The 17323-nt window shown below is 39.3% G+C and overlaps 1 protein-coding gene across 6 annotated transcripts in view; it reads left to right on the forward strand.

Moving 5' to 3' along the window:
* The first annotated feature begins 7734 nt into the window (after positions 1–7734).
* Positions 7735–17323, forward strand: part of SLC24A2 (solute carrier family 24 member 2) — a 114753-nt gene continuing 105164 nt past the window's right edge. For 4 of the 6 annotated variants that reach the window (XM_087741684.1, XM_087741688.1, XM_087741687.1 and 1 more), the window contains exons 1-3: positions 8013–8100; positions 8970–9044; positions 9810–10887. In XM_087741684.1, coding sequence (XP_087597810.1) covers positions 9952–10887 — 936 coding nt within the window. In that variant the 5' untranslated portion in view covers positions 8013–8100; positions 8970–9044; positions 9810–9951. Of the gene's footprint in view, positions 7852–8012; positions 8101–8969; positions 9045–9809; positions 10888–17323 lie in introns of those variants that run through there. The other 2 variants (XM_087741685.1, XM_087741686.1) reach the window with 2 other exon arrangements.

A 17323-nucleotide genomic window follows, 5' to 3' on the forward strand; every position in this document is an offset into this window, starting at 1 on the left:
TTGCTGAAAAAATATCATACTGTCATAGGCTGGCCTGCTTGATACCTGCCCAGTAGATGCATGACAATCAGCAACACTGTTCTTAAGTAGTTGTGTATCACCACGCTGATTTCCAGGCCCGTTCTTCCTAAAGAAATGCCAAAACTGTGCATGTTATAGAAGGTAAGAAAACTTCAAGCAAGAGGTACAGCTTTCATCACAAAACATCCTGTGGTTTTTACATTGTTCTTTTCTTGTGCTTTTAGGTTGTTCTTTTCTTGCACTATGCCAGTAAGATGACTAGAACTGTCTTCAGGTCAGCAAAGGGTTGGCAATCATTTGCTCTGCATGTTCAGGGACAGCGGACAAGTTCTATGAACCCTCATTACCTGGGCCCTGCTGGAGGGGCTGTCAGGTAGGTGGAGAGTACCACAAGGTGCTGCTTCCCTTTCTTGCCTCCTTGTTGCCCCACAGGCACAGTCTGCAGAGGCAGACTTCTTTCTTGTTGTGCAAGCAGAGATGCTCTTAACCCTGAGCATTTGTGGCTCAAACTCTTTATACAGCTCATAGTAAGAAAAGCTTCTGTTTCAAACCTGAACCAGAGCTTTTGTGCTAAACGTTGTGTGTTGGTTTTGTGAAGAGTATCACCTTTCTCTTACTTTGTTGAATGCTTGCCCTTGTAGCATCAGCTGCAACATCACCACTGTCAAAAAGTCTGTAAAGATGCTCTCCTTTCTCACACTGTGGTATAGTCCTGGCTTGAACCTCAGTTCCAGTGATAGCATTGGTTAGTCCGACTTTCATCTCCTCAGAGTTTTTACAAGTTTAGCTAAAATGATGGACCTAAGGTTGTTATAGTCCAATATCAAGCTTAAAACTGTTCACTCACCTGAAGAAACATTGCATAGTCAATGTCATACCTGTTGATGATTGATGACATAAGTGTTTCTTACAAATTGGACTTCCATTCGCAGAAATGATCATGGATGTATGTGATAAAGACTTCGTAAGCTGCAAGAATGTCCTTAGTTTTCTTTCTCTTGCTAGTGCTGAAAAATACATATCTTGAGTACCAAGTTTAAAGGGGAACCCACCTGTATTTTATACCATAGTGCTTGGTTTAATTTTAACTGTGTGTGTACCTGTTAAATCTTCTCTGACCTTGGGCATGGTGCATACTATTTACTGTCAGATACGAAGAAATTATAAAGGGGCTACACTTTTCCAGCAATTACAGAAATCAGTGAAGATCTTTACTCATTCTTGGCATTAAAATAGAGTTAAATGGAATATAATTTGTAACACACTAAGTATTTTAAGGTATTATTTATATTTATATGTAATGTCATGTCTCAAACATAGATAAAGAGATAGAGCAAGCTGTTACAAGTCAGTAATAGTCAATGGGAGAGTTCAAATCTGTCTGAAAGCAATGGAAAAACAAGTTTGACCAGCACCTTCCCAGCTCTATTAGCATCAAATACTGATCACTGGAGGTTGCATTCAGGGTGGCACTGACCATTTGGTATTCAGAGGGAGACTTTCAGATTCTGCAGGAACTGATACTGGTGGTCCAGCTGGAGACAGCTGCAAAAGTCAACATCTTTTAGATCTGACATAGAGCAGAGGTTCTCAGCATTCAGGATCACATATCTGGAAAAAAAAAAACAGTAATGAAGTAATTGCATCTGTCTTCTTAAATTGTTCTTAATATAATGAACATGTTACAGTGACCTTTAGAATGTCTAATGGGTGATGCATTTGAGCTTTTTGAATATTTAAGCCACATTCCAAATTATGTCTCATGTGTTTATTCCTATCTCAGTCTGTGCATTAAACTGCATCATAATCAGGATGGATTTAAAAAAACCCAACAACCTCATATGGTTAATTCCAGATCCCATTATTGTATTTTCTCTTAAAACTCAACTGTAGAAATAATTCTTTGCTGCTTCTCTTGAACTGCTTTGTTGGTCTGTTTTGTTTGTCTGAGTCTTAAAAAAGCTACTGCAGTACACCGAAAAGATCGTTGCACTTCATCTGTGATCAGAATTATCCTACAGAATACAGGTTTGTAAGCTTGGGAAATTTGGTGAGGTTTTGGGATGAATTTCTGTAAAAAGCTCTTAATGAATGCAGAAAGATTACACAAACTTGAATTATTTAGTTTGTGATAGAGAGTCTTCCATTTAAAAAACCTTGGTATCTTGTCTTCTGAAAGCTTCTCAAAACATCCATTTATTTCGGTTCAAACTTTCCTTTTATGTTCTGATTCCAGATTCTCTTATTAGTTTGAAAGGTCTGGGTTTTTTCCAGCTGATGGGACTAATTTTGTAGTGCTGCTTTAAACCACTCTTTTGATCTTACTCTAAAATTCAATATAGCATGACTCAGTGCTGTGACCACTACCAAATACAAAACCCAATATGTCAGCTATTCTTTGAAAGACTTTTGTTTCTATTGCAACCACTGAAAATTTTGAAACTGCTGATAGATGGGGTCTCTGGTCTATTGACCTGGACATGGTTTAGTCCATGGTATAAGCACTTTCAGTGCATATGTGCAGGACTCTTAAACGGGGCAATGCTAATTGGTACTATGCACACAGGGACCTATCAATGTGAAAGGGAAATGACTCCATGACTTATCTTTCCTTTCATTGGAAATGGCAAGGGGTTAGCATTGACTTCAGTCCTAAAATGTTTTTGTCATCTTTTTCTCTGTCATTCTGCTTTCTCTGCACACCAGCTCTGTGCATAGTTAGTTAATGAGCAGATGGTAATGCTTATTTCATAAATTCTCACCCTTTCACATCTCACTTTCTGAGGACAATTTTTACCTTATATTTATTTCCCTGAAACATTCCAGAGGGTGGAGGAGATTACTTGAAAACTAGATTACTGCAGAGATGAAGACAAATAGCTTGTAATTCATCAAGTGCAAGGAATATGAGAAGGCTGAACATAAGGATAGAGAAAAGGAAGAAAAAGGTAATTACTGTGTGATGGTATAGCAACTAAGATAATTTAATTTGTGAGGAGTATGGTCAGTGGCAGAAATTTCCCTGGACAATGGCCTAGTCAGAAATAAATTGTGTAAGAAATCAGAGTTGTAGCTAATATGAAGTTTGACCTCTATCCCTGAGGCACTCCTAAGTGTTGTAAGTCACAGGGAGCAGAGAGTTTCAAGCTGAGGCTCCAAGCAACGTGGTATGTGAAACTGCTGGGATATTGGCAAGGACGTTGGAGCTTATCCACCAAACCAACAATTGTTCCTAAGGCTGCTGACTTGCCAGCTTGCAGGTGTTCTTATAAATGAGGCTGGTAGGGCACAGATTATAGAGAAATAAGCACTCCCGTTGACTTCAGGGCAGCTCACTGGGGTTACATTACAGCACTTAGATACAAGGAGCTTCAGAGCAGCAAATTATCAAGTCTGAAAGAGAAAGTCATCTGAAAGAGAAAGTCATGTTGGTCCATCCTGCTGTTTTTAGGAAAATGCAATTACCCTGTAAGTAAAAATAATCATCTGGATATAAGATACCCAGATTTTTAAGTGGATTTCAATAATGAAATCCCATACAGTATTTTTTCTGTGATATCACTAGATGTTAGGCTGTGGTGGTTCTACTCTGATATGGACCTCTCAAGACTAGATACAAAGGAGGAAGATTCGTACTTTCATTGAAGGAGACCATCCTCTAAAGAGACTGGCATGCTATGATGACAACATTTACAGTTGCCATATGTGTAATTAGTTTTTTAAACATTACATTAGAAAAACATGTTATTTAGTGTTCTGCAAACATAGCCGAAAAAGCTTTTGTCTTTGAAAGGTATACTTAATTTATATTTTCCTATCACTGTGGTCACTAGCAGAAACTGGAATCAAAAAAGCAGTTAGATTTAGCCTCCTTAATAAAGGTGTTTACAGTGCTCATTGCAACTATGCAGAACACAGGTAAAGCCCACAGATTTCTCATCTTAAATATTAAAAACAAAAAAAACCCTCAGAAACTCTCAAAGCTTTTCAAATCAATCATTTGTTACAAAAAGTAAATTTGCATTACAGCTGATCATGACATATAGTAATGGTATCGAGACTGTTGCAAAAGGCATGTGTTAGCAAATAGAATTCAAGCCACTGCCAAGTGAAACAGAAATATCAGATGATCTTTGAAGCTTAATAGCAAGCCAATGCTTACAGTTGAAGGTAAAGCACATCTTTTGCATCTTTTACAGCTAAAGCCCTAAGTCTGGTTAGATGTTGGTGTCACAGCAAATTGCAGTAGTTACACAGTGATACTGGTCTACATGCCATTTTAGCTGACAGTTTTGACTCTAGTGAGGACTCTGTACCACTGTGTATATGTTCACCTGTTATTTCCCAATGTATGCGGTGGAGATAAGAAACATTCCTAACTTCAGGCACTTGTAAGATTTACTAGTCACTGAGACTTTAAAGTAGTTTCTGAATATTAAGTTTTAATAGCCTCTTTAATGTGGGCTCCTGTAAACTTGTTACTGTAGTTAATTTAAAGAAGCCTGTTTAATTTTGCTCAATATATTCCTCAAGAATGTATTACTCAGGTAATATAAACAGTTTCTGCCCCTCAGGCACTGTGATTTAGATGCAATATGTTTGCTTATTACTACAAACAAGTAAATGATGTAACATACTTTAATGATAGAGACTGTATCAGTGTTTTAATTTAACTCTGTGTTGTCATCTTTTTCACCCTCTTTCACTTGTTATACATTGCAAAGTGTTGAAATAATTTTGATATTTCAAATGTCACCTGTTCTCAGCTGCAATTAGCATTTAAAAGCTTAACATCAATTTTCATTCAAATATGCCGCCTCTGTAGTCATGGTAACCTCCTTGTCAGCTTTATCTTCCAGCTTTAGAAGGTACTGCTGTGGTACTTGGAGATGTTGTCATTCAGGATTTTTCATTTGGCTCCCTCCTCCTTCCCTCTCCTGCACAAAATACACTTCTGTGCTTGCTTTTACCAAGTTGAAGGTTTGCAACAGCAAGAGAAGAGCCAAAATGGAAATACTGTAACAACAAAAAAAAAAGTTCTACTTCATGGAGCTTCCTGGAAATAGGAAGTGGTGAGAAGAGTGACTTATGATTTCAGGGGGCTCATCACACATGGTGCAGTAAACTACATGTAAGCTATTAAAAGCTACATATTCAGCGTGTGTAAAAATGAAAGCCTAGTCGTATATACAAACGTGTAGATGCAGAATCCAAGTACTTAGCAGATGTCTCCTCTTTCCTCACTTAAGAAGAGAATCATTGAACCAGATGTAAGCCAAAGACTGTTTCATTCAAATAATCTAATTATTCTGTATTTAACCAGGATATGCTCTGACATTTAATTTTGTGAGAAAAATATGGAATTTATTTCATTGTTAGCTATCATCCTTATACTAATTTAACTGTGCTTTTTATCATTATTATGCAGCATTTACGCGAGAACAGGTCAGCTGATTCAAATTGCTTAAGTTATTGGTAGAGATAACCCATCTGTGAGCCACATCGTTCTTGTTACAGAATTTATTGTCCTTGGCTTGCAATACATGTTTATTGTTGGGAGAAAAATAATTACAAGTACAGAGAAACAGATGGATATTACAATTCAGATACATGGACTTTTGCTTAGTAGATAATGTAATTATAGGGGATATTATAATTATAGGGGATTTTATACATATCCTCCCTGTGGTCATTTGCAAAACTCACCTGCTTCCACTTCTATTTTAGAAATTGATAGAAGTTGGAGTACTACACACATATCCCAGCCTGCCTCTGGGCATTTGTGAAGCTGTGAAAACATCCCTTAGGTATCTTTTTCAAGTGGGCACTTCTCACAGGCTGCAAGCCAACAATACAGAAGCCACAAGAAATCATACAAGCGTGCTTACCTTTAATCTCTGTCATCACTGTATAGCAGGTACAGGTTGGATATTTGAGATGTAGCCACTTCATCTGTGTCTTGCATATGTGGATACAGACAGTAAATCTGCATTTTAACTAATACTAATCTATGTGGTAGCTCTAGAAGGATGATTAAAACAATCACCACATGTCTCTCTGCATCATCCTGAGCCAGAACAATGCAAGTCTGGATAATCAACAGGCACTCTCTATCAGCTGTCAGCCACTAATGAGAACCTCCCAATGTGTAATGTGAAATAAATGTAAACCACCTGTGCAAACTCTGGCTTTGAAGGGCACTTTGTATGTGTGAGTCATCCGTGGCTCTCACTGGAAATAGTTGAAATTTCTTCTGAACATTTTGCAACTCTTGCATGTCCACATAGTCTCTAAGATGCCTGCTGTGGTTTGGTGTATCTGGTTTTGCCATCTCGAAACTCTTTAGAAGAACTTACGGGTTTCTCGTCAATGCCAAGGCAACAAAAACAGCCCAGGTGCTGCAAAATGCCAGTGTGGAGATGCACCCCAGGCCTACCCAGACAATCCTTATTTTTCATGTGATATCCTAATAATAACTTTGAAGATACTTACAATGTCTGTGTTTTGTCACTTAATAAAAAACATTACATTTTTGTATTCTTCATGAAGCACTGAGTAACAGTTAATTTCCATTTGCAACATGATGAAATCAGAGTTCAAAATGAAGAAGGTAGAAGTTGTAAAAATCAACGTTATTCTTTAGCCCAAAGAGACTGAGAGTTCACCCTTTACAGTAAACTTTTTCAGACTGTCAAAACGATGTCACTGAAACCCGATCAGTGGTAGCGAGCTGCTTACTGTACGCTTCCCAGATCTCAACCGCTGTCCCGTTTACCCCATCCAACCTGTTGAATCCCCCTGCTCTTGCCTGGGGTCTGCATTATTCAAGGATTTCCACATGGAGGTCTTTCCCAGCTGCCCTGGCCCAGTGAGGGTCTTCCTGGGGTGTTGGCCCACCTACACTATATTACTTCAGTTTATCCACGGATTGCCATATAATTTTTTTTTTCTAACAATGGCATAGAGTAGGAGTGCAAGTGGTATTTCAAATGAGCAGCCCCTGTATACTCTACTGGATCTACAGCACGTAGCACCAGGAATTAGCTATGATACAGCTGCATTGTAACAATTCCATTGTATTTGAATCTTGAAGTAATTACTTAATGATGCACAAGTTATTGGGGAAATACCTATGTTGAAAGACAGACACTAAAATAGAAAGGGAGAGTTCTGGCTGTGAACTTCCCCTGTTTTCTCAGGTGTTCAGTGCATCTTTATTGTTCTCTGTGACAACTTTGAAGTGCAGTTTGCAGAAATTTCTGTTCATGAGTAAATTAATGATGAATAATAACTTTATAGTAGACATGTCAACTTCCTTAAAATCAAAACCAAAATGCAATGTCCTTTTCTTTCATTCCCGATTTCCCTTCAGAAAACATTTGGAATAAAGGATATTTTGATCAGAGGACCTCTTCTTTTTAAAATTACCCCACTCCTCGAGGCTTATCATCTTTGCTAGAAGCGCTGAATTTTACCTCAATTAATCTGCACCAGCTAACCCAAAATAAAGGGGAAAAGGAAGAAAAAAATAATCCTCGCCGCCCTCCTTTCGCCACTAGCCAAACTATCCGTGCCAGCGCGGCGGGAGCGGGGTGCTGCCGTGCGCAGTGACAGCCCCAGCGGCCCGGGCCGGGGGCGGGCCGCCGGCTGCCCCGCCTGCGCGGGGCGGGGCGGGGCGGCGCGGAGCGGAGCCCGCGGTCGCCGCCAGCCGCAGACGGCGCGGCGAGGGGCCGTGGCTGTGGCGGCCCGTGGCCATGCCCGTGCCCGTTCCCCTGCCCCTGCCCCGGGCGCCCGCGGACCGGTGCGCAGCGCAGCGCAGCGCAACTCCCGGTGAGCGACGGCGGCTTGCGCGGGCGGGGGTTGGGCTGCGGCGGTGCGGGGTCTCCCCTCCCCAAGTGCCCGCCCCCCGTGGGTGGTACCCGGCTGGCGAGGGGTGCCCTGCGCCCCGAGCCGGCCGGTCGGTCAGTGCCTCCGCGGCTTTCGGCGGTTGGGGCTGGGGGACTCTGCGGGACTGGACCGGCTCCTCTTTCGGAGAGGAAAGTTTGTGCGGCGCGGAGGGGTGCGGAGCGGAGCGGAGCGGTGCGAACTTGGGCTGAGTTAGGCGAGGCTCCGCGACATCTCCGCGGGGGGACGGGGAGGATGGGGCTGCGCTGGGCGGCGAGGCCTCGGGGGGCTGCGCTCCGCCGGGGACGGGGTCGGCGGCGGGCGGGGAGGCGGTGTCGGGAGCGGTCCGGCTGGGCGCTGCTGCCCGAGTTTCAGGGCAGAGGACAGCCCGGGCGCTTTTCCCATTTCCCGTTCGCGTGATTTATAACGGTGCGGGGTGATCGGCCCATCCGCCGTAAATGGGGCACAGGGGCGGTAGTGCCGTTCCCGTATCTTTCCTGCTTAATGTTTTTATGGCAGTCCGCTGAGCAATAACTCTAAGGTGGAAAATAAAATATCTCCACTGTGGTGCTGTATCTTGCAGATGGAGTATGTCTCTATGACATGTTCTTAGTATGGAAGCTGTTTGTAAAAATCAGGAGAAACTGCACGTGACTTAATAACTTTTATGTAAATAGCTGCATGTAATAGGTGTCATTCTGTATTTGGGAGTACAAAATCAATATTCTACTGATTAATAGATTGTTCAGTATTCAGCTATTACTACAAATGAATAAGTGGTGCAACAACGTGTTTTTTTACTGTAATAGTAAGGACTAATGATCAATTTTATTCAGAAAGTATTTTCTATTTTGTGTCATATCAAATGGAACTTACTATGCATAATGCATACGTAACTAATTTCTAGATTACATAATTCTTCAAATTCAGTAACCAAAGCACCTGTTATTACATAGTGGTTTTTTCCTGTTTTAGAAGTGCTGTTGGTCTAATATGCTGAGCTCTGTCACACATGAATAGTCCTTCTCACATAGTTTAATTTCTCACCGTTTCATTTGTTTCAGGATCAACTCTTATGTAAATTTAAACTGTTTTCTTAAGGATCTGTAAGAGGAGCACTTTTAAAAGATACTTGCCATGTAGGTATTCTTAGTAACTTCCTACATTTATAGCTGAATGTGTGATATAAACGAAAACAAAACCAGAGGTTTATTAAAATTTTGTCTTAGCTAGTCCAAGCTAGTGTCCTAGGTCTGATCAGAAGCAAGCTGAGTTCTCTGTGTAAACTTGAGTCAATTTTGTAGAGGAATTAAAGAAACTGTGGATGTGTTAGATCTTCATTTCGATCCTGTTCCGATGACATAGTGTTTTACCTACGTATCAATGACTGTTGCCCTATGCATGCATAACATTTAAATTAATACCACCTCAGCTGCCTAAAGGTCTGATGAGATGCTTGTTAGCACTTTGATTGCTTTTTCATACGTTATTGTCCCTGCATTTGGGATTTGGACGTTACATGATCATGGTGGAAAGTAATTACAGAAGGTAACAATCTTTGCTGTATCCATTAAAATAGTAGTTTCTTCAGTTCTACGCAACATCTGGGGACAGTTTTTACTTTCCATTAGGATTTTTTTGTCAGCAACTAAGGAGGAGCAGTGGCTCAGAGGCATATAAGAGGCATAAAATGGCCTGAGTATTGATAGACTGTTATCTGCAGCGTTACTGCTGAAACAAACGTATTGTTGCTGTGTCTGATGGGATGTGACCGGGTTTTATGTTACAGTTGGTAATATTCTGCTTTAAATTCTAAATTTACCACAGTCTGTAAAATGCTTTTTAGAAGCTTCTAATCACATGCTGTTTCACTAATAGTAATAATACCTGTTTGTCCTTTTAAGACGAATCAAGAAAATACTTCCTGTGAAGAGTAGAAGTACTTGATTGTGGGAAAACTCTTAAAGCACTTCTAACTTCAAAGCTGAAGAAAAGTATGAAGGAACAATCCATCTGACTCCCTCAGCATCTCACAGGGAACACAAAATGGCTCTTCAGAAAAAAACTGTTGCTGGTGTCTTGGAGCAGTGGTGTTTGGAGGTACCGCTGTTCGGTTGCAGATGGCACCAGAATGTTAGGAAAAAACTGAGACTGGTACGAATTATAGGGCTTCTTGTCAGTGTAGTGGCCATTAGTACTTTCTCTCTTTCAATTAGTGCCTTTTTCAAGATGGAACCACATAGCATGGCATTGGCCAGCAGCCTAGGTAGCCAAAAGCTGGTGCGTGGGCACCAAAGAACTCTGTTGGATTTCACAGAACAGAATGAAAACGTCACTCCAGACCCACACACTTCTATGAAGTACGAAGCTGAGCACGACAATGCAACAGATGGTCATGCCAAGGGAGAGTACCCCAGGGACCTTTTCTCTCTTGAGGAGAGAAGAAAGGGAGCAGTGATCCTCCATGTAGTTGGAATGATTTACATGTTTATAGCCTTAGCCATAGTCTGCGATGAGTTCTTTGTTCCTTCCTTGACTGTCATCACTGAAAAACTGACCATATCTGATGATGTGGCAGGGGCAACCTTCATGGCTGCTGGTGGGTCAGCCCCAGAACTCTTCACTTCTTTAATAGGAGTGTTTATATCCCACAGCAATGTCGGCATTGGTACAATAGTGGGATCAGCTGTGTTCAATATCCTGTTTGTTATTGGAATGTGTGCTTTATTTTCTACAGAGATCTTGAACCTCACTTGGTGGCCACTCTTTCGAGATGTGTCCTTTTACATCATTGACTTGATCTTGCTAATCATCTTTTTTCTGGATAACTTGATCATGTGGTGGGAAAGCTTAACGCTCCTGACAGCGTATTTTTGCTATGTGACTTTCATGAAGTTCAATGTTCAAGTAGAAGAATGGGTGAAGAAATTTTTAAACAGAAACAAGGTTGAGAAGGTAACAACAGCAGACGCTGAAGGAAAGGTAGGTCAATTTTTAATTAGTGTATGTGTAATAATGTCCTTGTAAGTGCTGAGCCCTTCTATGTCATAAGGATCCTAATATAGTAGAGTAAGCAACATAAAAAAGTTCCATGCTTTGCGAAAAGGTCTTTTTGTTTAATCAGTCCAATAGGATTGAAAATACAGAACATGAGGTAGCCTTCTGGTAAATCAATAGCTTTTAACTCCAGAACAATCATAATCACACAGAAAGTAAGAAAAAATGCCAGCAGAGAGACATAAAACTTTACTCAGCATTTTGGCATATGAGGTCTGAGATATAGCTATTATTTTTTTCCCGAAGCTTTTGGATTAAGCAGTAACAGTGTCTGGGGAGGATCTTGTGACAAAATTTAGCTTTTTAAAGACTTTTAATGCACTTTCTTCCTCAAAAAAGCAAATAACTCGGAACAGTATACAAGGGTATTTTTATACATGTTTTTCATCTACAGATGTTGATGTACAGTATTAACTTCCAGTTGTAATGTGGCAATTGCATGAAAAAAAATCTCTGGAAAAACAGTGACTGCAATAGGAAAAGGCAGAGGTCCTCTGTTTAAGCAGGATGGTTTCCCATTCACGGTATTTGCAACTGCACAAACTAATTTTTGGCCTAATACCTGGCCACAAGTAGAGAAGGGAATTTATGGACAGAGGGCTCGGTGGGTCTTCAGCAGTTATTATCATCTTTTAAACAGCTCTCTTCTTAAAGCAGGCTATATTTAAGGGACTTATGAAGGTGAACCCATAAATACTTATGTATGTAGCACTATGTTAATTGGATGTTTAATACTGAAATTGAAATGTCTGGTTTTATATGACAATATAAACAACAGATAAGGTTGTATTATCCAGTAATTATTCAGAGTATGGGGGAACTGTTCACTGTTTTGTTTCTTTCATTTAACAGCCCTGTATGAGTGGTTCAGAAGAGACACAATCCACTGATGCAAGTGTACGGGCATATAAACAGGAGGATAGAGAGATGGAGCACATATAACTACAGAGAGGGGCTACTTGCCTCTGATTCACAGAAAACTGATGCTTCTGCCTATATGCCTAACTTTGAAGAGAGCGATTAATATTTTAGCAGTACAGACAGGTGCTTTCAGTTTTAGGACAAACCAAAGTCCACCAAAAATAAAACCAGAAAATTCTCTGCTTTTTAGTTTTCTAACCAAGTTTAACATCTATACACTTAACTTGTAATTCTATGTTTTCCTTTTTGTTCCCTTCCTTTTCCAAAATCAGTGTGCTCGTCTTTGTCGTTCTCAAAATGCATAATTGGGATTTTATAAGTAAATGAAAAGAAGCGTCAACACCAACAAAGTATTTGCCCTAGTGAAAGAAGGGCTTCATTAACTACATTAGTTGGTTTCTAAATAATGTAATATTTCACAGTGCATTGTAAGTACTTTCACAGTTTGTGCTAAATGTGTGTAATGATAGGAAGAGACTATGGTGTATGAAGCAACTGTTTAATGCACCTTCATCTGTCCATAAACTGGATTTGAAGGAGATCTAATCTATAACTGCTCTTAAATAATAGTATGAAAAGCAACTGCCTTGGGTTGGGTTATCCAGACTATAAGGTGGGTTAGAGTAGTTGTATACCATGGTAAGCACTCAATCATTTTTGACTGGGTAGAAAAATAAATCATTTGCGAGCCATATTGAGCATAATAAATGTTTAAAGTACTCTAGATGGACTTGGTTTTAAAAAGATACCTTTTAGGAGCACTCATTTATTGTTTGATATATTCATTACTTTTTCTTACAGTTTATTCATGTTACAGGTGCACCGAATTCAGATAGGGATGAAAAAAATCAGAAAACTGGCTACTTTTCCTAAGAACACAAGCTTTACATCATATGTTTCATAAAGATATTTTTCATTAATTACCTTGAAGTTAATTAAAATGATAAAATAATGTATTTGTAAATCATTGTGGGGTAGAGGGGCATGAAAGAGATGCTCTAATTTTGTTGCAGTTTAGCTAATACGTATTTTCTGCTTCCTGGAGAAAATAGCTTCTGAAGGTATCAGAGCATGTATTTCTTCTATAAGCCATGCTGTAAAGACAGATTTTTTTAATATTCAGCTGACACTTTGAAATTATAACTCATGAATTATTTTACTATTCAGTTGAACATCATTTAGCAGGATGAATGAACTGATTTTCTGATAGCAAGGATGTCACAGATTATGTTCTTTGGAAAGAATCTCACTGAAGTTACATGTTCATTTATTTACTGTTATTAGAGAATTGGTTTTGTTGCTTTTAAAATTAAAAGAAAAAAAGAAAGACTATGGCATGTAGTCCCAAGCCTGATAGAAATGCCTAGGATTTTCAGCTTGAAAGTTATTGCCTAAAGCAAAGGATGAAATGTTTTTGTAGTTTGAGATCTGGTGCGTAGTAGTGAATGCAACGCACATGGGTGCTTATTTCCAAACCAGTGGGGATTGTAAGTATTGCAGAAGTGATAGTCTTTGCTTTTGGTGGCGAAGGATGCTTCATTTCTACAGTGTTAGCTGTTAGCCTAGATTGCTTCCAGTCATCAAGAGTGTGCTACGCCAATGCAAAATAAAATTGTATATAATCAAATTAGTATATCAAATGCAGAATTTGTGATCTCAGTTGTTTCTAATGGAAATTTTTTCCATTCCAACCTGCTCATTAGGGCAGAGAATTGCTAGGCAGCTCTCTGGAATAGGTGCGTTGGAGTGTCTTAGAAGAACTTTATTTCAGGAGTGTATAGAAAATCTCTTCTTTCCTCTAACCAATACTCCTTCTGCCTATCTGTTGTTGATTCTTCTGTTGCCAAACTGGCAAGTGTTCTGCTAAAAAAATGTGCCTGCTGTATTTATCTTTAAGACTTTGTGTTGTAGTCTGAAAGCAGCTCAACAAAGTTGAGAGGTCTAAATAAGGCATCAGAAAGCTGGATAGTTTAAGGGTTATTAGGAAACAAGTATCAAAGAGTGATCAAAAATGTGATCAGATGAAGAATGTTTTGAGATGGTAAGAAGTATTTTTATTGTCAGTAATCTTGAAAGGTTGAAGAAAGTTGTACATTCTCAAGAAGGACAGTGTTTCCCATGAGAAAAAGGTCTTAGATACGAAATGATTTTTCTGCTTAGCTGTCATTTGCTCTAGATATATTCATTGGGTTGCTGGAATGCTTATGTATCTCTAGATGTCTTTTAGATTCCTTTCTCTCTTCCCCATTTTTAAGAATTAAAGCACTTTTTTCTACTAGAAAACTGTGAATATTCAAACTTCACTACTTTTTCTGATCTTATTTTCTTTAGTGTGTCAGTAACTTGTACAAATATGAAAGCAGACACAGTATTTGATATGAATTTTATTGCACTCACTATCTTCCTTCACAAGCTTTCAAACAAATACAGTCGGGGTTCTTAAAACGGTACAGATTGACAAAATCTGGTAACTGGAATTTTGGCAACAATTTGGTGACACTGATGAGAACAGACTACAAGCTTTCTGCATTTAGAGTTCATGGGGTACATCGGCAAGGTCCTGTTTGAACTGTGGATAGTCTCGTGCCCTGTCTCACCCTCAAGGAAGCCTGATGGCAGTCTGATACTGATGAACTCCAGAAATCACTGTGACAAAGACGGAAAAAAGGAGGATAGATGAAAAAGCAAGACAGCATGAAAAGACAGAATAAAACTCAGATGGTTAAGCTCTACAATGTAGGGTGGCATATGGCATATGCAGTCCAAGATGGGTTCCTGACAAGTGACACTGAGCCCTGTGGGCTGCCCTGAATGGGCCCTACTGTAGGTAGTGTGACCCCACCACCAGATAGCTCCAAAAGTCCCTTCCAGCCTAATTTATTCTGTGATGTGATTTTTAGGTTTTATGTAGTTATCCTGCAAAGAACAGATGATTTTTTTAGGACTGGGGAGGAAACTTTGATATTAATTCTACATCTTCCTTAGTTGAGTGAAGATGCTTAAAAACAGAAGCTTGAAATTGAGTATAATGGACAGCAAGAGGATAATGGGAAAAAATGATGTACAAAGTTCTTAAAAAGAAGACTTTTTTGACCTGCTAAGATTTCAGTCTTTTCTTCATAGTCTGTACTGGTGAAGGCATATTGAATGTATTAGATCATGGTAAAACATCATGTGAAATTACATTTCAGTTTTTAAGTACTTTTTTTTTCTTTAATGCAGCATGGAGGTCATTGCAGAAATACTTGAATCTGATCGCTCAGTAAATAACTCAAAACAGTTCTGTTTGGCCGCTAGGAGAACAGAATGTGGGTGGCACAGGGATATTGTGCAATGACATCTGTTTCACTGACAGTACCGTTTTAGATAAATAGCTTATGGTATATACAAGACAGTTACAGTTTTTCTACATTTAGAGAGAACTGCATTTGGAAAATGAGCTATTTTTACCAACAAGACATATTTTGACATTATTTTATTGCCAATTTTGTTGTCTTAAGAAACTTGAATAGCTTGTGTGTGATATTTTAAGATCTATACTCATCTCAAGTGTTGCCACATTGTATTTAATGGCAGTGGTTGCATTCTAAAGGAAAGGTTGTTAACAGTATTTTCAGGTACTTGTCTACTTGGTGGCTGTATTAACACTGCACACGTATAGTCACTGTTATAATGCCTGATCTAATATGTGTTTGTTTAAGGAAAAACACAAATTACCTGCATGCGTACAGGAAAAACTGGAATCTGCAAAAGGTCTGAGTGTGTAGTTCATTTGAATTCCTGAACAGTTCATTTTCAGTGCTTCTTAATGTTGAATCCACAGACCCAGTAACTGTAACTCTATCTATAGAATAGCCTTTCCTCTCTTACCACCAACAAAAGATATGTTAAAGCAGTGTTTCATAGTTCATAGGGAGATTGGAGTCTTATTCTACAGACATTCCACAGTTGGTCTACTTGTGCAAGCATGTGTGTGAATATAGAGCTATAAGTATCTGGATCTTGCATACCAATGTATGCAGGATGGTTGCACTGTTTTCAGTGCATTTGGAACATGAGCATCATCACTATCTTTGTACCATGTTTTGTTTTGAGAAAAGCCTGGTTTTGTGTTACATTTTATCTGCTTTTATTATCTCAAAAACTTTCAAGTTACTTCTGTGTTAACTTAACGTTACTCCAGTAGCAATAACTGTTAGTTAATTTGCCTTGAGTATTTAGCATTGTTGATTCAATTTAGGTTTATTATTGACATACTCAAAGGCTGATACTTTACATGCAACCATTAGTACAGTGAAATGGATACTATTCTCAGATTATTTTAGCGCCTCTCCGTAATTTATTGACTACAAATCAATGAATTTAGTGGTTTTCACCACTGGAGTCTCTTGGTTTTCTGTGTATGTACCCTGGTAATGAGCAGAAAGTGACAGCATGGAAGTGCAGTATAGATAGAATGCTCTTAAATCATGGCCATCCACTAAGATTCATTAGGCAACCCTTGCTAATTGTGCTGGGAAAAGGAAGGCTAAAACTGTGCCACCTTTAATTAACAGCAAGAGGACAACATATCCATCAATATGTTTAAAAATAAAAAGCATATGTAATTAAAAAGAAGTCAGATGTTACTTCTTAGATGCTGCAGAAAACCAGCTGTGTTGGCAAATGTTCACCATGCTGTATTTCAGAAGAACTCCAGACATGATTAAATTTGTTGTGCTAGAAGCTGTACAAAGAAAGGAATATGCAGTCCCAAAGACTAGAGACTTTTTATATATATTTTTCCTTCTGTCATCTCAGTCTTGGGTACTTTGGTCCGGATCCTCAACAGGAAGCGGGAGATATGGAAGACTGTAGGTGGAATTTCAATCCCCAAATCAGTATACCAGACCTCAAAAACCGTGCCTGCTTAGGGGCACTTAAACTCTGAAGGAACTTCACTTTTAAACAGAGAAGATCTTCAGATGCCATAGTTTTGCTTCCAGACTTGCTCAGAAATGCCAGACCAAGGTGGAGCAGCATGGTACTGCTTTTTCATTTAATGTACATTCCTCTACTTTTTTTCCCCAAGCTACTTCTCCAAATTTACCTCTCAGACTAATATTTAACAAGATCCAGTGGCTTTTACAAGCTGTTCAGATTCTGGTGGTGAGAGTGCTCAACTTCTATGCATTATATACAGATCTCCCACATTCACTGCTCAGTTTATGTGGTGCCCCACTCATCGTGTAAAAGTTTTAGATGGCAAGACACAGCTGACTTCCCTACTTTTTCTGGCATTGTTTTAAAAGGCAATAGTGAGCCCTCCACACTATGTTTTTAAAGGGCAGGTGTAGGTACCTGTCTTTTCTAAAGGGTGGGTTATGGGTGGTGGAAGCTGCCCTGGCGCAGTGCTTGTTGCAGTGTTGAGAATGCCACAGTAGAGTCATATTTTGGGCAC

This window comes from Nipponia nippon, unplaced genomic scaffold, assembly GCF_047370975.1.
Source record: "Nipponia nippon isolate SJK-2023a ecotype South Korea unplaced genomic scaffold, ASM4737097v1 scaffold_8, whole genome shotgun sequence".
In the NCBI taxonomy this organism is placed as follows: Eukaryota; Metazoa; Chordata; class Aves; order Pelecaniformes; family Threskiornithidae; genus Nipponia; species Nipponia nippon.